Genomic DNA, 23,230 nt, shown 5'->3' on the forward strand with positions numbered 1-23,230 from the left:
CCGGAGGTCGGGCGGATAAGTATACAGCGGCGCTCGCGATCGGAGCAGGCGCGGGGTGGATGCGAAAGGCGGCCGAGGTGGGACTGGCTGTAAATAAGCTGGGGCCGGCAAACCCGGGCGCAACGATAACGGAGGACAACAACGGCCGAGAGCGGCGGAATGGACGACGGCCCACGGTTTGGGACGGAAAGCAGCGCGTACAGACAACCGGCGTGGGAACAAGGCCGGGGCGGGCTCCCAGCTTTTATCAGATGTCGCGCGGCCAATCCTTGGTATGCGTGGCGCGCCGGGCCACTAGCTGCGGCGCCGACGCCGGCACCGCCGCGACAACGACGGGAGGCGCCGGGCGGCGTGCCCGGTCCAGCAAATTACTAATGGGTACCCGATGACTACAGCGCCGGTACCGCCAGCCGGCCCGGCCGATAGTCGCCGGCGCGCGGGCACCGGCGCAGAGGCTGCTGACACGAGCTGCTGACGCCTGCTTACGGCGGGCTGCGCCGCTGGGCGACGGCCCTAGCCGGGTTTTGGCCGGCGCGTTGTCGTAATTGCCTCCACGGGCGTTCTCGACAGGGCGGCCGAAGCCTGCCGGGTCGAAGGCGGGCGTGGTGTTGTTATCAGTGTGGGTACCGCGTGGGCGCAGTCAAACAACGGTACCTGTGACGCACGCCCTAGCCCCGACAAGGCAGCCGCGTGGCCACGATCGGCGTAGTGTGTGGGCTATGCCCGAAGAGGCTCCGCGCGGATGATGCGCGTCCTAGGGGTGTTTTGGTGCTCAGGCTGCCTGATCGGTGCTGGTGGGGCTGCGCGGCGCCCGCGGCGGCGTAGCGCGTCGCCACAGCGGCGCCGCCGGGTCCAGACCGCGCCGCCTGCCCGCCGGCCTGGCCGCGCTGCTGAGGAAGCCGGGCGTGCGGCGCACGCGACCGCGGCGCAGCGCACAGCGGCTGACAGGACCCAGGCGCCGGGCGCGTCACGTTGCGCGTGACGTCGCGTGCGGCTGACGGGGGGCGCAGTGCCCGCGGGCGGCGCAGCAGCGGCTCCGCCGCCACGCACGGCGCTACGGCTGAGCCATCGGCGCCCCTCTGCACCCCGGCCGTGGTCAGCCGCCGCGGCGCGCGCCACGGCGCCAGCAGCAGAGACTGTCGCGGTCGTTGTTCGCCTTGTTCTGAGCACGGGGTTAGGGTTGCGTACAGGCACCTTGGTGGTTGCCCGAGACGCACGCCAAGTGCCTGCAGGTAACAGCGCTACGCAAGTGTCTCAGAAGAGAATGTGAGCACGCGATTATCTGATGCCAACGGCCTCTGCCATTGGCCAGTGCTATCTGATGCTTCCGCGCGTCCGCCGGTGCGCTATTTAATATCTACGATCGATCTGATAACGGCCGCCAACCGCCCGCCAAACGGCCGCCCGCCGGCCGTAGCGCGCCCGAGTCTTTGCCCGGCCGCACATTGGGGCCGTTGGCGCGATCTGATAAAACACCGCAGCTCGTGTTCGTGAACCCCTGGAGTACGCCCGGGGTACGAGGGGGTACTCACGCCGGCGCTCGAGCGGGCCCGACGACGGCGCGCGCCGGCGCGCGCCGGCCGCCGGACGGCGGCCGCGCGCCAGTGCCCTGGTGCGCGCGTGACGATTGCAGTGCGGCGGTCGTGCGACTGCCGGGCGGCTTCTGTGCTGGCGGATCACGGATCCTCGGCTGTAGACGGCCACCTGACCCGGGCGGGGCTGTGCCGCGGACGCTGCGGCTCAACATTGGTGCGGCTCACCCTGGCGACACGCTCTGCGGCTCGTGCGGCTCATCAGCGCCGCACCCCGTGCGGCGCCCGAGCCCCCCCCCCTGTGCGGCGCCTTAAGCCGCCCTCCGTGCGGCGTCTGGCTCAGTCACTGTCATTCGGCCAGGGCCTGTCAGGGCCTGCCAGGGCCCGCCAGGGCCCGCCAGGGCCGCCAGGGCCACCAGTGCCCGAGCGTTCCCCTATTCGCGTGTCGCCTGGACACGCGCCGGGCGGGCACGGCGTCCTTTATATCCAGGGCACCCCGCCGCTTATATACGCACGCGGCCGTCTGGCCGCGAGCCCTGCTGACAGAGCGCCGGGCCAGGCCATCGCGGCATCGTGGCCGTGCGTGGCCGTGCGCGTCTTGGCTGCGCGGGCCAGCCCGGGCCAAATTTATAATGTGGGCTTTGTCATTGGCCGTGGCGCGTTCTGGGCCGGCCGGCGTGGGGATGAGCCGCACGCGGTGCGGCGCGATGCGCGCCGCACCGCGCGCGGCTCAATTAAGCTCCCACGCGGCGTAAACTCTCCCCGGCGCCCGACGTCGCCGCCGCCAGCTCCTCCCCCCGCCGGCGCCGCCGCCGCCCCTGCACCGAGCCCCGGGCGCCGCCGCCGTCGCCGCCCATACTGCCCGGCCGCGGCCCTGTCCACGCGGCGCGCGCCGCGGCCCGGCCGGGGAAATTGACAATCAGGCCAAACCGGCTCCCGACGGCCACGGCGCCGACGCCGACAGCACGCGTCGCTCGGGCGGCATCCAAATGACATCCTATAAAGTCCACCAACAGGCCTCTCCGTTCGCCAAGCGCGACTGGCGATCCTGCGCATCTAGTGTTTGCCGATCTGGAACTTCGACATGTCTGCAGCACACCTCGAGTCGACGCCCGCCGAGCGCTCGCGCGACCGCCGGCGTCGGGTGAGCAAGCGGCCGGGCCGGACTGCACGGGCAGCAAGCCGCGCCCCGGGCCGCGCGCCGACCGCGCGTCCGGGCCGGACGCCGAGCGGCGTGCGCAAGGCTGCGCGGACCTATGCGAGGTTGGGCCTGCCGCCGCTGCCGACGCCGACGGACGTGGCCGGTCACGCGACGACCTTGGGCGCGTCACTTGGCCTTCCGCTGGCGCCGCCGGCCCCGCCGCCGGTCGAGCCGGCGCTGGAGCCGGTTGGTCTGCGTCTGACGCCGCTGGTCGCGCCCAAGGCCTTGCCGGAGTTTCCCGGGCGCGTCGCCGATCCAGCTCAACGCCTGCCGCTAGCACAATTCCTCGCGGCAGTGGCCGCCGCACCGGCGGCTGCGCCCGAGACGACGGCCGAGCGCGTCGTGCTGGCCGCTGCCGTGGCCGCGGTCTCGGCCAAGGTCTCGTCCGTGTCGACGGCCGTACAGGCTTCGGTTTCGGCCGCAGCCGAGTCTCTCAACACGTTCTTCGACTCACCGCCACGGCCGCCACGTCAGCCGGTCTCGCGCGAGGACCAGTTCCCGATCGCGACTGTGCACGTGGGTCCCCGTGCGTCCGACTCTGATAGCTGGACGCTGGCCGCCTTTGACTACCTGTCGCAGAAACTGCACACGCGCTCTCGCCGAGACCGGGTGCTTTCTGGGCGTCGCCGGCCGTCGACGCCGGCGCCGGCGCCGATCGTGGACGCCAAGCCGCCGGGCTGGTTCGATCTGCCGCTGGCAGAGGCCGTGCAGACCAAGCCGGGCGTGAGCCTGGACGTGATCTGCGACGCCGTCTGCAGCACAGCCTATGTGCACCCCGACGGCGCCCGGCGCCGGCACGAGGCGCGCGAAAAAAGCCGCGACCGTGTGGCCAGCCTGCCGCTGCCCGAGGCGTTGGCCGAGCTGGCGCGGGAGGCGGCGAATGCGGTGCCGAAGAGCGCGACCAAGTCTGGCCGCAAGACCGATCAGAGCCCCGCCGACAAGGCTCCCGAGCAGACCGCTGCGGCCACTGGTAAGCCCGACAGTGCCGCGGCACGCTCCATTGCTCGTCCGGAGCCGATTGTGCTGCCACGGCCGGCAGAACAGTCCGTCATGGTCGGCATGATGCTCCTTTCAGTACTCTCCCGGGCGTTCGATGAGCCCGTGGATGTCCCCGAGCCGATACCGTGGGAACAACTGCACCTCAAGAGCCGGCAGATGGCCGCCGAGGCCGCCGAGGCCGCCATTGCCGAGGAATTTGCCTTGGCCGAGCCAGCCGAGCTGCCGCCGGCGCTGCCCGAGATCAGGGGCAACCAGACGACCAAATCGATCAAGCCGACGACGCGGCCAACGCCGGCCACGACCGTGCGGGGGGGACATCTGGCCCCACAGTCCGAGAACAAACCGCAGACGATGCCGAACAGACTGGCGGCGCGTGACATGAACCGTACGCGCAACGGAGCGTCTCCTGCCGCCACGGCCGCACCCGTCGCGGCCGCCCCCGCTGCTTTTGTTGCTCCCGCCGCCCCGCCGATTGCCTTGCCACGCATCCGCAACGAGAACCGGCCGCTGCGGGTCAGCAGCGGCTGTGCCGAAGCGCTGCCCGCGGACTCGCAACCCGACGTCTCGGCCGAAGCCACCTTCTACTCGACCTGGGCCAACAAAACCATCGACGAAACATTTGACTGCTCGTATGGCTCGGCTAGTTCCAGCCAGGGAACGGTAAGTGCGCACTGAGTCGAGCTGACGACAGATTGTCATCCGGCGTCCGTCGCCAGAGGTCGACGGCCGGTCCGATGGCGGCTCCGAAGGCTCCATCGACTGGATCCGCCCCGAGAACGTGTGGTCCAAGTATCGGGAGTCACGCCGCCACCTCGAGCTCGCCGAGGACGCGGACGAGTCCGAGATTGTCGACATTCTCGACTGCTACGACGATGCGGTCTCGGCCTTTTCGGCGTACTCGCTCGAGTCGGCGCACTCGGCGTCCAGCGCAGCCACCTCGGTCTCGACCGCGACCGACGCCGACAAGGAGAACGCCAAGGCCGGCCCGGCGCCGTTTGCCGTGTTCCATGATGTCCCGCGGCCACGACAGCCGCTGGCCGAGCTCGACCTGGTCGTCGCCGAGCCGGCCAAGACGCGGCCGGCACTGGTCACGACGCCGTCGCCGCTACGTGCGCTGCGCGCCCTGCACGGCGCGCTCACTGGTCGGGCCCTGCTCCGCTTCATGGCCGGCGTTTGCCAGCTCGTTGTGGCCCTTTTCATCGTGCTCTTCACGTACGTCTGTTCCGCGCGCCCGCTGACCGCAGTCTCCTCTTCATCGTCGCCCGTCTCGAGGACGACAACAGCCCCGAGAACGTGCTCATGGGCGCCTACGTCTACTAGCTGGGTCCCGAATAAAAGCATTGACCGATTGGTCTCATTGGTACAGAGCGGCGAGCCGCAGGCCGTGCGGCTGCGCGAGCGAAAGCGCTGGCTTGTCATGTGTGACGTGAGCCGCAGGGAGTGCGGCTGGCGGGCTGCGCCTGGCCGCGACTCCTTTGGGACGTGCGCCCTGCGGGCGGCTTCCTTGTGTAACCTGCGCCGCAGAACGTGCGGCTGGTCGCTGCGGGCGTTTCTCTCAGGGCAACCCAGTCAGAGGAGCGCACTACGCGCGGCTTGATTGTGTAACATGAGCCGCAGATCGTGCGGCTTGTATCCACCGCCTGCGGCTACATGCTGCTGCCGTACGCCTACCGGCAGGCTCCTCTCGACGACGTCGCTGCCGAAGCTCAACAGCACGTACGCATATATGCTGTAGCTTATATTGCCCGTACGACGTCCCCGATTGGCGCCGATCTGGTCCGCACTTGTCGTCAAGTCCTTCCTGCCGCAGCCACCTGGCCGCGCGTGGCTGTGCGTGGCTGCGCATTGACAGCGCACGCCTGCCGCCGAAACATGTCTGGCCGCGGACTGTCTGGGATCATCACCCGCAGTGTCTTGCGCGTCTCGTATGTCTCGTCATGGCCCGTGTCTGGCCTGTGTCTCTGCTGCACGTCGTCACAGCGGTGGAGGTCGCGTGCGCGCGTCAGGCCAATCGGCGCGGGGCCAGAGCTGCTGACAGTGTTCCGGTCTCGCTTCGCGCCTGACACGCGCCGGCGGGGACGTGCCGAAGCCTACAGACGCACCGGGTCGGAGCGCGCGCGTCCGGGCCGTTCAAGTTTGCCGCGACGCCGCCGATTTGATGCCGGCGCGGCCTCACGCTCAGTCGTGCTCGCAACCCGCGGATCTCTTGAGCTTCCTTGGGCCCGTCGCAGCCGCGAGGCCAATGTCCCAGCGCGTGCTGTCGGCAGGCGTATTCGCATATAGCCGCAGCCAAACTTTGGCGAAACTCGACGCCACCGAGCAAAATTTTGCTCCCAGCAGATCGACTCGAGCAGCAGCAGAGCATCCTTCGCTCCTACGCAAACCAGCACGACCCAGCCAGAGACGGCCAGAGGCCGAACGGCAAGACGATTTGGAAACTAGCGCGAGCGTTGGCGCGCGCACAGATCCTAGCAAGAACAATGGCCACGAGTGCGAACTCGGTCTCGGCCACGGTCGGGGCCTCCACCACGGCCACCGCAACCACCACTGCAGTCGACGGCGCCGCCGGCGGCCTGGCCCTTCGCGGGCAGTCGCCCGACTCGGCGGACGCGGTGGGCGGCAAGCTGCAGGGCCGCGCGCTGTTTGAGGCGATCGGCAAGCCGCGCAAAATCGTGGCGCCCATGGTCGACCAGAGCGAGCTCGCCTGGCGGATTCTCTCGCGGCGGCACGGCGCCGAGCTGTGCTACACGCCCATGTTCCACGCGCGGCTGTTTGCCGAAAACGAAAAGTACCGCAAGGACATGTGGTCGGCGGTGGACGGTGACCCCGAGGTGGACCGGCCGTTGGTGGTCCAGTTCTGCGCAAACGACCCCGAGACGCTCCTGGCAGCCGCGCGGCACGTCGAGGACAAGTGCGACGCGGTCGACCTCAACCTGGGCTGTCCCCAGGGCATCGCGCGGCGCGGCCACTATGGCTCGTTCCTGATGGAGGATTGGGACCTGGTGTACTCGCTGATCAACATCCTCCACCGCAACCTGAAGGTGCCCGTGACGGCCAAGATCCGCGTGTTTGACGACCGCGAGAAGACGCTGGCGTACGCGCGCAAGGTGCTCTCGGCGGGCGCGCAGTTCCTGACGATCCATGGCCGCACGCGCGACATGAAGGGCCAGAAAACAGGCCTGGCCGACTGGAACACGATTCGGTACGTGCGCGACAACTTGCCGGCCGGCACGGTTGTGTTTGGAAACGGCAACGTGCTGTACCCGGAGGACATCCCGCGGTGCATCGACCACACGACCGTGGACGCTGTCATGTCGGCAGAAGCCAACCTCTACAACCCGGCCGTGTTTGCGGACACGGCCGGCGGCGTGGACAAGGACGTGCACTTTCCACGCGTGGACGTCATGCTGCGCGAGTACTTTGGCATTGTACAGCAGCACCCGACCGAGGCCAACCTGAGCGCGCTCAAGTCGCACTTCTTCAAGATCCTGCGGCCATTCTTTGCCGTGCACACTGAAATCCGCAACGACACCGGCCGCATGTCCAAGGCGTCGCTGGACGAGTGGGACGCAATTGTGCGCCGCGTGGAGGCCAAGGTCGCCGAGATCTACGCGGCCGGCTGCGACGACTCTGTGGTCGACGACGCCGACGAGGACACCGCGACGTACTCGGACAAGGCGCGTACGTGCTGGGGCGGCCGGTACCGGACAATTCCGTACTGGCGGTGCCAGCCGTACTTCCGCAAGGTGGACGGCCAGGTGCTGAAGGGTGCTGAGACCGAGGTCAGGCCCAAAGACAAGGGGCCGAAGGAGCCGGCTGTGCCGGCCAAGCGGCCGACGGACGGTGCCGAGAGCGCGCGGCCGGCGCCGGCGCCGCCGACGGACACGGCAGAGGAGATGGCGGCGTAGCGCCGATGGCAATGCATGGGTGGACACATCATATAGCCGCAGGCACAAGTAGCCGCAGGCAGCACATAGCCGCAATTTACAGAGCCGCGGGCACAAGCAGCGGAGAGCGTGAGCTACCCGCACAGCTGCAGCATATAGCCGCGAACTACATCGCAGCCGTGCACCATGTAGCCGCATCGCTATGTAGCCGCATCAACACGTAACCGCACTGCCGTAGTGCCGTCCGGTAACATATAGCCACCGTAGGGACCGTCGTCGGCCACCACCAGCCGCGCCAGGACTGTTACCCACCCCCGTACCCTCCGTACCGGGTTACACGGCAGGCAGCGTACGTCGTACCAAGCAAGCCAGCCGCACGTCATGCGGCATGTTTGATAGACTCGGGCCAGCGGAAACGGCCGCCAGCGTCGCTGCCGGCGGCCGTGCCGCGTGCTGCCGCCATCTGCCGCGCCACGTAGGCGTCGCTGTCGTCGTCGCCGTCGTCCGTCGCCGTCGCCGTCGCCGGCCGGTCTGGGCGCTGGGTGTTGGGCGTCGGCTGGCGCGGTCACGGTATCGCGCGTATCGGCGCATCCGCACTCTCCCACCGCCTCCACTTCACCCACACAGATCGGCAGCGGCCAGAACGCACCATGCTGTCGAACTTTCCGTCGCGAGGCACCGGGCTGTCGGCGACGGCAACGGCGCCGGCTACGGCGCGGCTGTCGTCGTCGCAGCTGGCCAAGCGGCAAAAACAGGCGGGCGGGGTGCGACGGTTGTCGATCGCGCCCACGAACGGCGGATCAAGCGCCAACTCGAGCGAGGACGCGCGCACCCAGTCCGAGGCGTACTACCACCAGACGTGGGCACGGCTGCTGGAGGCGCTGGACCACATCTTCGCAAACGCGGCCGTGGGCACGTCTGTGGAGGTGCTCTACCGCGGCGTCGAGAGCTTGTGCCGGGCCGACAAGGGCCGGGCGCTGTGGGCCAACCTGCGCAAGCGGCTGGACGACCAGGCGCGCGAGGTGGCCGGCGTGCTGCAGACGCAAAGCACCGGGCCGGCAGAGGCCGTGGCCCAGGCGTGGGGCCTGTGGTCGACGCAGCTGGGCCTCGTGCGCAACATTTTCTTCTACCTGGACCGCAGCTACCTGCTGGCGACGGGGCAGCCGGCAATCGTCGAGACCGGGCTGGGCATGTTCAAGACGTACGTCGTGCTGGACGAGCAGATCGGCCCGGCGCTGCTGGCGGACGTGGCCGAGGGCTTTGTGGCGAACCGGCGAGCGGCGGCCGGGGCCGGCCCGGCGACCGTGCCCGGCGGCGTGCTGCGCGACGTGGTCAAGATGATGGCCGTGCTGGGCGTGTACGGGACGGCCCTGCACCCGCGGCTGGTGGCCGGCGCGCGGGCGTACTACGCGGGCGTTGCGGCCGCGCAGGCGGCGACGCCCGTCAGCGAGTATCTGGCGCTGGTCACTGCCGCGACCGCGTTCGAGTCCGAGCAGGCGCTGGCGTTCGGACTGGAGCGCGCAACGCGCACCGAGGCCGTGGCCATTGTCAAGGACGAGCTCGTGCGCAAGCCGGTGGCGGAGCTGCTGGCGCGCGGGTTCGACGACCTGATCGACGACGACGACGTGGCGTCGCTGACGACGCTGCATGGCCTGCTGACCGAGCTGGACGAGGCCGGGCCGCTGATGGCCGCGTGGACGGCGTACATCCGGCGCGAGGGCCAGTTCCTGGTGTCGGACCCGAAGCGCGACGGCGAGATGGTCGGGGCGCTGCTGGCGTTCAAGGACAAGCTGGACAAGATCCTCACGGCGGCGTTCGGGCGCGACGACGCGCTCGAGAACGCGCTGCGCGAGGCGTTTGGGTTCTTTATCAACAAGCGGCAGAGCGTGCCGGCCGAGATGATCGCAAAGCACATCGACGGCATGCTGCGCGTGGCCAACAAGGAGATGGACGACACGCAGCTCGAGCGCGCCATGGACAAGGTGCTCGTGCTGTTCCGGTTCATCCAGGGCAAGGACGTCTTCGAGGCGTTCTACAAGAAGGACCTGGCCAAGCGGCTGCTGCTCAACAAGAGCGCGAGCACGGACGCGGAGCGGTCGATGCTCGCGCGGCTCAAGACCGAGTGCGGAACCGGGTTCACGCAGAAGCTGGAGGGCATGTTCAAGGACATCGAGCTGTCGAAGGACTTCATGGGCTCGTACAAGCAGACCAAGTACGGGCGCGAGGGCGAGGGCGAGGGCGAGGCGCCGATCGACCTGTACGTGAACGTGCTGTCGCAGGCGTTCTGGCCCACGTACCCGGACGTGCCGGTCGTGCTGCCGGGGTACATGGCCACCGCGCTCGAGTCGTTCAAGGCGTTCTACCTGGCCAAGCAGACGGGCCGCAAGCTCATGTGGCGGCACTCGCTCGGGCACTGCATCCTGCGCGCGGACCTGCCGCGCGGCCGCAAGGAGCTCTCGGTCTCGGTCTTCCAGACGGCCGTGCTGCTGCTGTTCAACGACGTCGCGGACGGCAAGGCGCTGTACTACGCCGACATCAAGGCCGCGACCGGCCTGCCGGACCGCGAGCTCGCGCGCACGCTGCAGTCGCTGGCGTGCGGCAAGGTGCGCGTGCTCTCCAAGGACCCCCGCGGGCGCGACGTCGCGCCCACCGACCGCTTCGCGGTCAACCTCAAGTTCCAGGACAAGGCCTTCCGGCTGCACATCAACCAGATCCAGCTCAAGGAGACGCCCGAGGAGAACAAGGACACGCACGAGCAGGTCATGCGCGACCGCCAGTACGAGATCCAGGCGTGCATCATCCGCATTCTCAAGTCGCGCAAGTCCATCAAGCACGTCGAGCTCATCCAGCAGACCATCGAGCAGACCAAGAACCGCGGCACGCTCGACCTCGGCGACATCAAGAAGAACATCGAGAAGCTGATCGAGAAGGAGTACATGGAGCGCACCGCCCCCGACACATACGTCTACGTGGCCTAGACTGAATTGAATATGTACACGCATCACACGTGGCGCCGGCTGCGCCGCTTCTTGCCGACGCGGTCCTCGTAGTCGGCCGGCGGCGCCAGCGCGGCCTCGGGCGGCGCCGTGCCGCCGACGGTCTGGAAGACCTTGATGCGTTCGTGGAGGGCGTCGGCGTCGTAGTAGACGACCTTGCCCTGCGTGGCCGGCTCGGCCTCGCCGACGGCGCCGGCGTCGACGTTCGTGGCCGCTGCCGTCAGCACCGACACCGTCGCGCGCCCGACCAGCCGCTTCTTGCGCCGGTCCGGCCGCTCGTCGACGACGCCGGCCGCCGGCCGCGCCGGCACGTCCGTGGCCTGCCCGCTGGCCAGCGCAAACAGCCACGACTCGTGCACGATGCGCACGCCCCACCGCCGGGCAAACTTCATCTTGACGGTCTCCACGCCTGCGTGGGTGGCCACGTCGGGCACGACCAGCAGGTCCCGCTCGGCCGTCAGGTTGTCCAGCACCGCCGCCCCGAGGAGCACCGCCAGCTTCTCCATGTGCGCGCGCTGCATGCCGTTGAACCCGCTGAGGACGGCCACCTGGCCGTCGAGCGGCCGCGCGCCGCTGCCGTAGTGCCGCGAGTACCGGCACTCGTCCGGCGGCAGCAGCCGCCGGTAGTGCGACGACTGCTCGAGATACCACTCGGTCACGACGGCGGCGCCCGGCGCCTCGGGCACCTCGGCCTTGGGCAGTGTGTAGGGCACGATCAGATGCGTAGCAGCGGCCGGCGCGGGCGTGACTGTGGCGCCGCGCGCGGTCACAAAGTCGACGACCACGGACGCCTTTTCGGGCGGGAAGCCGTGGACGGCAAAGACGTGGCCGGCGAAGAGCGCGTCCTCGGCGTTTTCGCGGCCGCGCCGCTCCGGTCCGCGCTCGACGGGCTCGTCCACGATCTCGAACGGCGCCGGCTCCGGGCTGGCCGTGGACGCCGGCTCCGGCGCGGTGGAGGCGGCCGCGGTCGTGGCGGATGCGGAGGGCGCCGACGCCGCCGACGCCGCCGACGCCGCCGGCTCCTCCGCCGGCGCCGGCTCCGGCTCGGCCTCGGCCACCACCGAGTCCATGATGGACTCCCACGTGTCGTTTCGGCGCGGGCGCAGCCGCCGCACGCGCACCTCCTCCACCGGCCCCGCCGGCACCGGCTGTCGCCGCGCTATCAGCTCGCGTATGCGCCCCAGCGCGGCCTCGCGGTCGCCCGGATCGGCCAGGACGTCGAACGGCTCGTGGTCCACGACCGCGCCGTACTCGATGCACGCCGCCACCCAGTCCGGGTGCACGACCGGGATGTTGCGGCCGCGCGCAAACGCGTATTTGTCGGCGCGCACGAGCGTGCCGCCGCCGCCGGCCTCCGGCGGCTTCTTGTCCGTCAGCAGGAAGTGCACGCTGGTCGTCAGGTTCGGCGAGTGCGATCCTCCATGCCGCTCGATGGTCTGCACGAGCTGCTGCCGCCGCGCCCGGTCGTGCATGTTGGTGAAGCACACCGTCAGGCTGTCGAAGACCGGCAGACGGCCAAACTCGGCGATCTCGGCCTCGGCGCCCGGCGACACGTCGTCGCCGGCCAGCCACCGCTCGTACAGCTCGGACACGAACCGCGGGCGCACAAAGACGATCTCGGGCCGGTGCGCGGCCGCGTACGTGTACTTGGCCGTGAAGATGGACGCCACGACCATGTGCGTGACGTCCGACATCAGATCGAGCCGGTGGATCGCGCCCATCGCGCGGCACTTTTCGTCGATCTCGGCCTGGGGTCAGTGGGGCCGGGCGCGCACTCACCCGCAGCGCGGCCTCGACGGCCGTGCAGCAGAACACGAGTCCGGTGAGTGGTCGGGCGGCCATTGCGGGCGGAGTGGCGCGGACGGCGACGTGAAGACGCGCCGGGTCACGTGGGCGGCGTGCGGCGGCGCTTGGGCGGTGGCGCCACGCGTGGCGGTGCGGCGGCGCAGCGGCCGAGCCGCGCGGCGTGCGGCTGGGGCGAGCCGCATGGTGTGCGGCTGGGTGAGTGCGCCACACGGCGTGCGGCTGTGAGTCGTATATTACATGCTATCTAGCGGCGCCAGGACGCGGCCAGGCCGGCCGCGGCCGGGTCGTGCACCGTCCACTTGGCGAGCACGGCGGCGATGACGGACGGCGCCAGGCGCATGTTGTACGTCCGCGAGAGCGCGTTGGCGTAGGCGACGCCCAGCGCGGCCGCGCCGTTGGCGGCAAACGCGTCCACCACCGAGCGCACGGTGGCCGCCGTCGGGCACAGCCGCGACGAGCGCGGCACCGGCGCCGGCGTGGCGGCGTCGGCCACCGGCGCGAAGCCGTCCGCGGTCGGCGCCAGCGGCGGCACGCCCCAGACGGTGTTGAGCACGGCCACGACGGCCGGCAGGTCGCCCGCCTGGCCGTGCGCGACCAGAACGTGCCGGAACGTGGTCGCGTCCGGCAGCACGCCGTCGGCGCACATCTCGGCGACAAGCTCGAGCGAGCGGCGGCCCGCCCGCGCGTGGTCCTCGGCGGTGCGGTGGATGGTCATCTCGCGCAGGCGGACGGACGAGGCGTCGCCGAAGATGGACGCGTCGGCGTCGTCCGGCGGCGCCGCGCCAATGGCCTCGGCGGCAGCGCCGGCGGCCTGCGCGCGGATCTGGCCGAACGCAGACTCGCCCTGGGTGCGCAGCATGTAGTACTGCGGGCGCACGAGGCTGCGCACGTCCGTCAGGCACATGCCGGCAATGTAGGTGTTCCACATGCGCGCGTCCGGCTCGGCCGCCGCGGCCGCGTCGGCCGCCGGCGTCCGCGCCTGCTTCCAGATCGTCTGCAGCCGCTTGCGCGAGCCCGTCGCGCGCGCGCACTCGAGCAGGTGCGTGTACTCGGCCGGCGACAGCGACACAAAGAACCGCGAGATGTCCTGGCGGACCCGGGTGATCTTGCGCCAGAAGCTGTGGTACCGCGCCAGCGCCGCCTCGTGCTCCTCGCCGCCGGTGGCCTGCACGACCAGCCGTGCGGGCTTGAGCGACATGAGCACGGCCGAGAACGTGAGCCGGTCGAGGGCGACGGGCGCGGCCGCGCCGGCGTCCGCGCCGCCGGCCGACCACCCGGCGTCCCGGATCTGCCGGTCGTAGAAGTTGACCAGGGCCAGGTACGACTTCCAGATCTGCGAGTCGTCGCCGGCGGCAATGGCCGCCATCAGCGCCCGGTGCTCGGGCACGCGGGCCGACGGCGACACCCGGAACACCGGCGGCTTGGTGTAGAAGAACAGCGGGTCGCGGTGCGTGAGCGGAAACAGCTTGAGGATCGTCCGCGAGGCCGGCAGCGCCGACCCGCCCGTGAGTGTCCTCAGCCCGCGCATTCTGGCGCTTCGTGGGCTGTCGTCGTTGAAAAATTCTCGGGACGCCGCCGGATTCGCTCGGGTCCCAGCACGCGGCAGGGTAACCACGCCGCACGCCGTGCGGCGCACACGCTCCCGCGGCCTGCGCCGCCCGGCTCTGCCGCCGCTGCCGTTGCCGAGCCGCGGCGGCACGCCATGCCGCAGACGAGCTGCGGCATTTCAGGGCACGGCCGCCACCGGCACACGTGCGTGCAACGCGCCTGAAACGCACGCCGGCGGTAGTGGCCTGCGGGTGCGCTTGGTGCCAAAGCACCTGGCGTGGTACGGGCGGGGTCGTACCTGCGGTGCGAATGCGCTACCCCAACTGGGGCGTCGAGTCGCGGAATGTCCGCGGCAGGAAGCGTAGGCGCGTTCCGGCTCAACCGGCTGCGCCACGACCCAGCGGCCCGGCGCGGGCGCCGAGCGCCGCAGGGTGAGACACCCTCGGCGCCGCGCCTCAGGGGCCCTCGGCGCCGAGGCTCGGCGGGTGGCGCAGGCGCCGCACGCTGTGCGGCGCCCGGCGGCTCGCGTCGCACGAGTGGCCACTCGCCGGCGGGCGCCGGCTCCCGCACGGCCGCGCCGCCCACCACCCCGGCGCGCCGCACGCCGTGCGGCGCTCGAGCCGGCGCTCGCGTGGGCTCGCCGCCGCACGCCGTGCGGCTCAGCAGCCCCAGCCGCCGTCCCCGGCTCCCGCCCGCCACTCTATGCTCAAGATTTCTAAATACAGCGGCGCCGGCGCCGTCAGACGCGCACGCACCAGTACCAAAAGCCGACACAGGCCATGGCCAGCGTCGACCAGTACGGCTCCAGCTCAATGGCCGCCCACCCGAGCAGCGTAGCCAGCGGCGGGGCCTGTTTCATGACCGCAAAGTAGTCCTGCGTCTGGCACACGTGCACCAGGTACATGCCGATCATCATGGCCGTCAGCAGAATGAGCATCTGCATGCCCACACCCGCGTGGCCCGGGTGCAGCACCGCGTGGATCAGGCCAAGCACGAGAAACGAGATGGCGCCGCGGTGGAGCAGCTCGTTGAGCACGATTTCCTGGCCGTACTGCCGGTAGACGAGCACGTCCAGGACCACGTGGAACGACGCCAGCGGCACGAGCACCATCGTGTAGTCCAGCAGCAGCAGCATCGACTCGGCAAACAGCCCCGGCGGGGCCTCGGGCTCGGCTGGCTTGTCTTCGACCGCGAACGAGACCGACTTGGACGCGCCACGCCGCCGTTGGATAGCGCTCTTGCGCGGGCTGGCCGGCGGCACGGCCGGCTCGGCGTCGAGCTCCTCGATCCGGCTGGCGCCGGCCGACAGGCCGTCGCCGTTGACTGCCGGCCTTCCGGTGGCGTCGACGAGGGCGGGCTTCATGCTGATGAGGGCCGTCTGCGGGTCTGGTGAGGTGGGATTTTGCCGCCGGTGACTCTATCCCTTTACGTTTTGATGGCTCCACCACGGTAAGGGCGACGGGCCGGGCCGGCGACGCCGCCGCGGCGGCGAAAAGCGGCCGGCAGCGCCCGCGGCGGCGGCCGACGCCGGCGCCGGCCGGCGGCCGGCGCCGGCGCGATGGCAATGGCCGGCCGCGGCCGCGCAGACAGAGCTGACGCCCAGGATCCGCGTCTTGGAGGCGTTTATCCTCGCCATCGCCGTCGCTGTGGCGCTCTACTGGCAGACAGAGCCCGGCAGCGGTGCGGACGCGCTGGCCGCGGCCAGCCGGGCCAGCAGCGAGCTGGTGGGCCGGCGGATCGTGCTGCTGATCGCGCATCCGGACGACGAGGTCATGTTTTTTGGCCCGACGCTGCAGCTGCTCGGCCGCCGCGAGCTCGGCAACGAGCTGGCGATCGTGTGCGCGTCCACGGGCGACGCGGACGGGCTGGGCGAGGTGCGGGCGCGCGAGCTGGTGGCGTCGGCGGCGTGGTTCGGAATCCCCGCGGCGCGGGTGACGGTTGTGGACGATGCGGCGCTGCCGGACGCCATGGGCACGGTCTGGGCCGAGGCCGAGCTCGCGCGCGCGGTCGGGCCGCTGCTGGCCGGCGCCGACACGGTGGTGACGTTCGACGCCGGCGGCGTGTCGGGCCACAGCAACCACCGGTCGCTGTTTGCGTACGCCACGGGCGCGCACGCGCCGCCGGGCGTGGCCGTCTGGACGCTCGAGTCGGTCTCGATCGTGCGCAAGTACTCGGCGTTCGCCGGGCTGGCGGCCGCGCGCGCGCGCGCCGCCGCCGGCGCGGCCGGGCAGCTGACGGCGTGGTCGGCCGTGGGCGAGCACCGGCTGACGGCGGCCGCCATGCGTCACGCGCACGCATCGCAGATGGTCTGGTTCCGCAACGCGTGGCTCGAGCTGTCGCGGTACCTGTACATCAACGACCTACGGCAAGAACGGGGTCCAAAATAGAGATATATAAACGAGTGTGAAAGGATACAGCAAAGTCACAAAATTACATTGTCTGCAGCGCGCCGGGCGCGCGTCTACAAGAAGAACAGGCCGAAGACGACGGCGACGAGCGAGAGCGGGCCGGCGGCAAAGGCGTGCTCGGCGGCCGAGGACGCGGTGGCGCTGGCGGCCGAGCCCGACGCGGTCGACGACGCGGTCTTGGAGGCCACGCGCGACGACGTGCCCGACGACGAGCCAGCCGAGCGCGGCGTGGTCTTGTCGGTCTGCTCGATCGCGGTGTCGTCCGAGATGGCCAGGTCCTCGGTCACGGCGATGGTGACGTTGTCGATGGCGTTGCCGTCGATGTCGTAGATGGTGTAGTTGGTCGTCAGCACGGCGCCCGAGATCAGGCGGCCGCGGTTGTAGGACGAGTCCAGACCGGCCGACAGCAGCGACGAGGCCTGGCAGGTGGGCAGGGTGGTGTTGCCGTTGATGTTGGCGTAGGTGGCCGCGCACTTGGTCGGGCGCGCGGTCGAGGAGGTGTCGGTGGTCAGGGTCGAGGTCTCGACGGCGGCGTAGCGGGTCGAGAGCGCGGTGTAGTCGGACATGACCGAGGCGCCGCCGTCCGAGTCGATCGTGACGAGGCCGTAGGCGTTGTCCTCCTGCGAGAACTCGTAGGCGAGGCCGCCGGAGAAGACCGAGGTGAAGTTGTTGGAGAAGATGGTGCCGACCTCCTGGAACGTGCGCGGCGTGACCAGGTTGCAGCCGTACTCGGACAGGAACATGGGCACCGAGAAGTTCAGGTAGGCGTCGACAAGGATGTCGTAGCCGGACGACGTGTACGTCTGGTCACCGCACCACTGGTACGAGTTGACGCCGTAGAAGTCGATGGACTCGTCCTCCGGGCCGCACTCGAGGTAGTCGGGGAGCGAGACGCGGTAGCGGGTGTCGTCCGCGGCCGAGTAGCCGACGGGGATCTGGCGCAGGATGTGCTTGGAGATGTACTGCTTCATGTCGCGCACCACGGCCTTGACGTACGGCGGCGAGGCCTCGGCCGAGGTCGAGTTGTTGATGACCTCGTTGCCGGCAAAGTAGCCGAGCGTGTTGTTGTAGCCCGAGAAGGCCTCGATGACCTGGAAGACGTGCGAGAGGTAGGTCTCGGTGTACGTCGTCCAGGGCTCGTCGCGGTTGAGCGACTGCGAGTAGATGGGCGTGTTGACGTCGAGGATCAGGTAGATGCCCGCGGACGCCATCATGGTCATGCACTCGTCGTGGTCGAGCGTGGGGTCGACGGCGTAGACACGGATCGTGTTGACGCCGAGCTGCTGGAGCAGGTAGATGTCGCGCGCACACGTCTCGGTGTTGGCGAGCACGTCGACGCCGTCCTCAAAGTCGGCCGAGCCGCCGGGCTGGTAGTCGACGCCCTTGATCCAGAACTGCCGTCAGCGCGCCCGCGCGCGGCCACTTACCGGGTCGCCCGTCACGTTGTCGACAAAGTACCGGCCGGAGACGGCGATGGGGTTGAGGGCCGAGGCCAGCGGCGCGGCGAGCGCCGCGGCCGAGATGAGAGCCGAGAAACGCATGTTATTCGAGCTGGGTCTGCACGCAGGGGTCTGAAGAGCAGGTGGGAAGGAGAAACCGGGGCGCCGAAGCCATTTTATCGTCGTAAATATAGCACGCGCGGGCGCCGCCGTGAGCGGAAACGCCTGCTCGCGGCCTGTACGAACTGGCACGAAGCGAAAAAAGAAAAATAACGACGAAAATCAAATAAAGAAAACTCTAACCCGGCCAAATCTGCAGGCCGGAACTCTACTGCGCCGCTAGCTCCCAAAGAGGCGCAAATTAATCCCAGCAGGCATGGACGGGCCGAAACCAGACGCTGGCGGCTTAACACCGTTAGCGCGGTACCGGGCGCCGCGGTACCCGCGGCGCCGCACCCCCGGCGGCCTCCTGCAGGCAGTGCGACGTGCCGGGTGGCGGAGGCGAGCCGCAGCCCCGGGCGCCGGGCGCGGTGCGGGCCAGCCTGGCGGGTCCTTGTGGCTTTGTTGCGGCTGGCGGCTTTGTCGTTCCACGCGGCCGGGCCGCCGGCCACCGCGCTGCGCCCGCCCGCGCAAGGGCGGCCGCCGCTGCCAGTAGCCGGACCCAGGGGCCGCCGCGCGTCGCGCCGTAGCCAGAGCCGGCGCCGCCGCCGCGCGCGGGTGCGCCCCTGCGGCCGTTGCGAGCTGTCAGCGCGACACGCTCCCAGGGGCCCAGGGGCGCCGCTGCACCGCCACAGGCCCCTGACCGCCAGACTGGCAACGCCAAACGGACCGGGCCGGATCGAAACGCGGCAGGTAACACGCTAGCCTCATCGGGCCACCGCATCCACGCACGCACTAGCCCACGCTAGCGTCGCGCTGGTGCGATCGCCGCCGCACGCCATTCGCCGCTCCCGTCCTTCTGCGCTAGCGTCCTGCCGCCGCGCCCACGCCGTGCCGTCACTCAACCGCTTGGGGCTAGCGCACGCCAAATATAGCTGCCTCGTCACCCTGTGCGTGGCGCTGTGGCGCGGTCACCGCTGCCGCCGGCCGCCAGGGGTGACGCGTGTCCGCGCGTCGAAGTTGCCTGGGCAACGGCCCTGAGGCAGTCCGCTGGCCGCCGCGCCCGCGTCCACTGGGGCTCGCCACGTACTGCGCCGCCGCCGCCGCTGCCGCTTTCTCGTCCGTTGCCTCTGGGTCGTCTAGGGGTGGGGGCGGTTACGCCTGCCGGCCTCGTCAGCCGCGACCGCTGTTCGCCCACCGCCCCCCGCTCCAGCCGCTGCAGTGGCTAGTGCATTCCGTCCGTCCACAAAGACCGGCTCCGGCGCCCAATTGCGGCACGCCGATCGCCCGCCGTCTTGCGTCAGCTGTGTCTATTTCTAGACCCATAGCCGAGTCTGCGGATATGTCCATTCGGCTGTGTCTGAGGCCAAATGACACGCGTCCCGCAGCCCCGACCCCAGCCGTGTAATCTGCGCCACGTAACTCGCCGCCTGAGCCCTCGCCCTGGCTCGCGCCCTCCTGGCTGTGCCGCAGCAGCCGGCCACCTACCGTCGCCGCCAGCGTCGCCCGCCAGCGCTGCCGGCACCGCCCTTGCGTGTCGTAGCTCCGCCCAGTCCCCGCCAGTGCTTGCGCCCCCGCTTGGCACCTCCCCCCGCGACTCAGGCGGCTCGTGCATATATCTCCGGTGACGTCTTGGCATGTTCCGCATAGCCAGGGGTATTTTAGTGCGGCTCGTCCGCTGGCTGTGGGGCAACGGCGCCGCAACGGCCGGTTATGGCTCGGTACGGCCCCAGCGCCCCTCTGTCTCGGTCTCAGCACGCGGCACCAGCTGCAGGTCAGGCACCAGGCACGCGCCAGCCGCGTCAGCCGGATTCTAGTCGTACTCCGGTCTATGATTATTATGTTTATTATTATTATTAAATTAATTACGTAGTCTACATGCAATTTTACTTAGGAGCCGGCGGCATCGTCGGGGTCTTGATCGACCGCGCACGGATCTGAGGGCCATACCGGTAAAACACAAGCGGCATCGGCGCCAGCAGCAGCGAGATTCCCGCCAGCATGGTCGCCGCCCACTTGACATGCATCTTGGTGTACATCTGGTCCGCAAACAGCGGGAACGTCGCGCCGAGAAGCGACCGCAGCAGCGAGTTAGACGCCAGAGCGGACGCAGCGTACAGCAGGTACGTGTCCACCAGGTAGCTCATCATGGTCAGGAAAATGATGACCATCGAGAAGCCGAAGGGAATGCCCGACAGCACGGGCACGATCCAGTGCACGTGTCTGAGCGAGCCCCAACCGAACCAGAGCAGCGAAATAGGCATGAAGTACGCCGCGTAGATCGTAAGCGGCAGCCGCGCCTCCGGGTAGATCTTGCCGTTACCCTTCTCCTTGGACACGCGCAGATAGATCTTGGTCTGGTACGGCGACGTCATCACTGCCAAGACCATACCAATGCCGAGAGCGATGAAAGGCAGACCAGCGATGCCCGAGCCCCAGCCACGCTCGAGCTCGAAGACGATCGGGTACGCGATGAAGTTCATGTACAAGATCGCGTAGACGATGGCGCAGTACAGCGACGTCACAAACACGATCGGCTCCGTGAACAGCATGACCACCGGCCGAACGATACTCCGGCGGAAGAGCTCGATGTGTGAAAAGCCGGCACGCTCGTGAGCGGCGTGCAGCTCGGCACGGCCGGTCTCCTTGCGAAGACGGGCAGCCTTGCGCTCCAGCAGCGTCTTGCCGAATGTCTCGGGCAAAAACGCGAACATGAACGCGCCCATGACGCCGGCCAGGATCAGGACGATCCAGAAGGTCCAGCGCCACGAAACGTACTGCGTCAAGAAGCCACCGATGATGGGACCAAAGACAGGGCCCATGAACGGCGCGACAGCGTACAAAGCCATGGCCTCACCACGCTCGGCGGGCGACCAAATGTCACCCAGAGTGCCTCCGGCGTTGGCAATTGGGGCCGCGCCGGTAATGCCAGCAATCAGACGGCACACCAGCAGCGTGGCGATGTTCTCGGCACGAGCGCAGCCAATTTGGAAAACGGTGAACAGCACCCAGTTGATCCGGTAGACAATGTTGCGACCGTACACCTCCGACATGGGAGCGAACACAAGCGGGCCAGTGGCAAAACCGACGACGTAGAGCGTCAGGCCGAGAGTGCCGACCGTACTCGAGACACCAAACTGAGCCGCGATCGTGGTGATACCGGCGGTGAAAATCGACGACGCCAGGGCGACGACGAAGGTCATCAGGGCAACAATGGCCGTGACACCCCATTCTAGACAGTCAGCATATGCCAAATCGCGTTGGCAGGGACTAGCGGCGGACGGGTCGAGGGTGAGTTGAGGATCTGGGTCGCAGGTTCGCGGGTCGCGGGTCGCAGGTCGCGGGTCGCCATGACGCCGGGTCGCCAGGTTGCCGGCCCACGGCACTCGGGTCGCCGAAGCGCCGCGGGTAGCACGGAACCCGGGTCACCACGGGTCGTGGGCGTGCCGCGACCCGATCCCTATCCACGGACTCGGTCCTGGCACGGGTCACGACGCGGACAATGTTGGGAACAAAGTCACGACGACTCACAACGCCGCCGGTCACCCGGTCACAGCGAGGTCACCGTTCAGTCACCACTCGGTAACCTCCCGGGACCTAGTCACCGCCAGCGGCCCAGATGCGTCGGTGTATCACAGCCGTACGAAGACCAGCAGACCGGACGCACGGCACCGTCTGGCGGGTCCACTGCACATCGGCTGCACGCCCATGCGGCTCCACATGACACCGCGCACGTCGGCAAACTCAGAAACTCCGGTCCCACCTCAAAACACCGCGGTTGAACGCCGACCTCGGCCCGTACCCCCCACCGTATGCCGCGTGCGGCTCAACTTACTCTTCTTCTTGCTCCAGTTGTAGGGGTTGCCCTTGTCCTCGGGGCCGTCCCAGCCCACAACGTCGGAGTCCAGGCTCTCGACTCTGGACATGCCGCGCTCGAGCTCCTCCTGCTGCTCATCCGGCGACAGGTCGGTCGCGCCGGACCGGATACGATGCAGATCATACTCGTCCGGCGAGTCCCCCAATTTGTTCTTTTCGAGATCAGTCGTCAGACCGAGATCGGCGACCGATCTAGTCTCGCTCGAGCCCGAGGACGACAGTGGCGTCTCTGGCACAGCATCCAGGATCTTTTCTTCCGTAGCAGCCATGACTGTGAGTGCGTAAGAACAGAAGATGGGGCCCTGCCGACGAATGCCCGGAACTATATAGTGCGGCCTACGACGCTAAGCGGCAACCGGCGCCTGGTGCCTCCCTCAAAATAACACCGCGAGCCGGGACGGAGATAAAATGGGGACAGCGCCTACATCGTGCATTACCCAGCGCGGCAGCGGGTCTGGAGGTTGTGTGCCGCATTATGACGCGATTGCCGATGCTTGTGCTGGGCGCCGCCAATTGCCGAGGTTACGAAAGTCCGGCGCGGGTGTGGTGGTCCCGGCCGTTCGGAGGTCGGGGAAGTCTGCCCGATGGCCGAAATGCTGCTCGCGCGCCACTCGGTGGTTTGTAGGGGTAGCACGGCTGGTGAACCGAGGTCCGCACGGCCATCGCAGCACTCAACTGTGGGTATTAGCCCTGCCTAGACAGGCGGCTGCCTATAAGGGTTACGGCGGAAGAGCCGACGCTGGCGGCACAGCAGTTGCGCCGGTACATGGCGTTGCCGCCGTGTTCTCGGCGTTATAAGTTGCGAATGTCCGAGTCGGCATTTGCCTGATGATTCGCGGATGCGAAGATGGAAGCGGTTAGCGCGCGGCTTGCTGCTCGCATAAACACCGGGTAACCGTTTGCCGTCCCAGCCGCGGAAGTAGACTAACGGACATAAGACCCCACCCCGTGGAGCTCAGCCAGCAGGCACGGCATGTCCGAGCTGCCAAGCGTGCGCGAGCGCTGCGCTGGCCCGGCGGACCGGGCGCAGACGCGCCGGGGCGCTCGGTCGGGCCGAGCGTGGCCCGCGCCGCAGCTCGTGCGGCTCGTCACGCGGCATGTGCCGGCCGCGCGTGCGGCCGTGTCACGCCTCCCGCGTGACGCTCTGCCGCCGCACCACCACCACAACACCGCGCCTGACCGGTCCGCCGGCAGCACAGATCTTCCTGCCACGCCAGGCTGCCAGCGCGCGCCGTGGCGACGCGAGCGCGACAGAATGCAAATGTACACGTCACCAGCCACAACACATGCCAATTTAGGAAACATACAGTTGCCACTTTCCCTATTTTGGGAGAAAATGCCTAATTGAGTTTACTCGAAGCACACCCCTGACCGTAATGACGTCTGTCAAGCCACGCCTATGCGTTGTCTGCCACTGCATCTGGCCGCAACTGCCTATC

General features: G+C 68.8%; 10 protein-coding genes across 10 annotated transcripts; 5 read left to right on the forward strand and 5 right to left on the reverse strand.

Annotated features, from left to right (window-relative positions):
• Positions 1-2,309: 2,309 nt before the first annotated feature.
• On the forward strand, positions 2,310-5,310 carry V1510DRAFT_430820 (uncharacterized protein). Its single transcript, XM_066935399.1, has 4 exons — positions 2,310-2,671; positions 3,029-4,392; positions 4,424-4,944; positions 4,977-5,310. Exons 1-4 carry the CDS (start codon positions 2,617-2,619, stop codon positions 5,050-5,052), a joined length of 2,016 nt encoding a protein of 671 aa, XP_066788248.1. The 5' UTR covers positions 2,310-2,616; the 3' UTR covers positions 5,053-5,310.
• V1510DRAFT_418719 (uncharacterized protein) lies at positions 5,065-6,038 on the forward strand. The gene has a single exon (XM_066934167.1). It carries the CDS (start codon positions 5,383-5,385, stop codon positions 6,013-6,015), a length of 633 nt encoding a protein of 210 aa, XP_066788249.1. The 5' UTR covers positions 5,065-5,382; the 3' UTR covers positions 6,016-6,038.
• Positions 6,039-6,351: 313 nt separating this feature from the next.
• On the forward strand, positions 6,352-7,876 carry V1510DRAFT_418721 (dihydrouridine synthase-domain-containing protein). Its single transcript, XM_066934168.1, has one exon. It carries the CDS (start codon positions 6,414-6,416, stop codon positions 7,638-7,640), a length of 1,227 nt encoding a protein of 408 aa, XP_066788250.1. The 5' UTR covers positions 6,352-6,413; the 3' UTR covers positions 7,641-7,876.
• A 254-nt stretch (positions 7,877-8,130) lies between these two features.
• On the forward strand, positions 8,131-10,620 carry V1510DRAFT_418724 (Cullin family-domain-containing protein). Its single transcript, XM_066934169.1, has one exon. It carries the CDS (start codon positions 8,270-8,272, stop codon positions 10,595-10,597), a length of 2,328 nt encoding a protein of 775 aa, XP_066788251.1. The 5' UTR covers positions 8,131-8,269; the 3' UTR covers positions 10,598-10,620.
• V1510DRAFT_366929 (uncharacterized protein) lies at positions 10,621-12,457 on the reverse strand (the record flags this gene model as incomplete). The annotated part of the gene is made up of 3 exons (XM_066931290.1): positions 10,621-11,539; positions 11,627-12,363; positions 12,395-12,457. The coding sequence occupies 3 exons, from the start codon at positions 12,455-12,457 to the stop codon at positions 10,621-10,623; spliced, it is 1,719 nt and encodes a 572-aa protein (XP_066788252.1).
• Positions 12,458-12,589: 132 nt separating this feature from the next.
• V1510DRAFT_418728 (uncharacterized protein) lies at positions 12,590-14,064 on the reverse strand. The gene has a single exon (XM_066934170.1). The coding sequence runs from the start codon at positions 13,947-13,949 to the stop codon at positions 12,666-12,668; it is 1,284 nt and encodes a 427-aa protein (XP_066788253.1). The 5' UTR covers positions 13,950-14,064; the 3' UTR covers positions 12,590-12,665.
• A 604-nt stretch (positions 14,065-14,668) lies between these two features.
• On the reverse strand, positions 14,669-15,452 carry V1510DRAFT_418732 (uncharacterized protein). The gene has a single exon (XM_066934171.1). The coding sequence runs from the start codon at positions 15,330-15,332 to the stop codon at positions 14,709-14,711; it is 624 nt and encodes a 207-aa protein (XP_066788254.1). The 5' UTR covers positions 15,333-15,452; the 3' UTR covers positions 14,669-14,708.
• On the forward strand, positions 15,381-16,393 carry V1510DRAFT_179338 (putative deacetylase LmbE-like domain-containing protein). Its single transcript, XM_066930401.1, has 2 exons — positions 15,381-15,418; positions 15,573-16,393. Exons 1-2 carry the CDS (start codon positions 15,405-15,407, stop codon positions 16,354-16,356), a joined length of 798 nt encoding a protein of 265 aa, XP_066788255.1. The 5' UTR covers positions 15,381-15,404; the 3' UTR covers positions 16,357-16,393.
• Positions 16,161-18,066, reverse strand: V1510DRAFT_379822 (Glucanosyltransferase-domain-containing protein). The gene is made up of 2 exons (XM_066931628.1): positions 17,805-18,066; positions 16,161-17,771 (listed from the first exon to the last, which is right to left on the reverse strand). Exons 1-2 carry the CDS (start codon positions 17,916-17,918, stop codon positions 16,431-16,433), a joined length of 1,455 nt encoding a protein of 484 aa, XP_066788256.1. The 5' UTR covers positions 17,919-18,066; the 3' UTR covers positions 16,161-16,430.
• A 1,700-nt stretch (positions 18,067-19,766) lies between these two features.
• V1510DRAFT_179370 (major facilitator superfamily domain-containing protein) lies at positions 19,767-22,354 on the reverse strand. The gene is made up of 2 exons (XM_066930402.1): positions 21,751-22,354; positions 19,767-21,147 (listed from the first exon to the last, which is right to left on the reverse strand). Exons 1-2 carry the CDS (start codon positions 22,058-22,060, stop codon positions 19,802-19,804), a joined length of 1,656 nt encoding a protein of 551 aa, XP_066788257.1. The 5' UTR covers positions 22,061-22,354; the 3' UTR covers positions 19,767-19,801.
• Positions 22,355-23,230: the final 876 nt, after the last annotated feature.

The sequence above is a fragment of the Dipodascopsis tothii genome (assembly GCF_038497935.1).
Source record: "Dipodascopsis tothii strain CBS 759.85 unplaced genomic scaffold V1510scaffold_20, whole genome shotgun sequence".
Taxonomy (NCBI): Eukaryota; Fungi; Ascomycota; class Lipomycetes; order Lipomycetales; family Lipomycetaceae; genus Neoaidaea; species Neoaidaea tothii.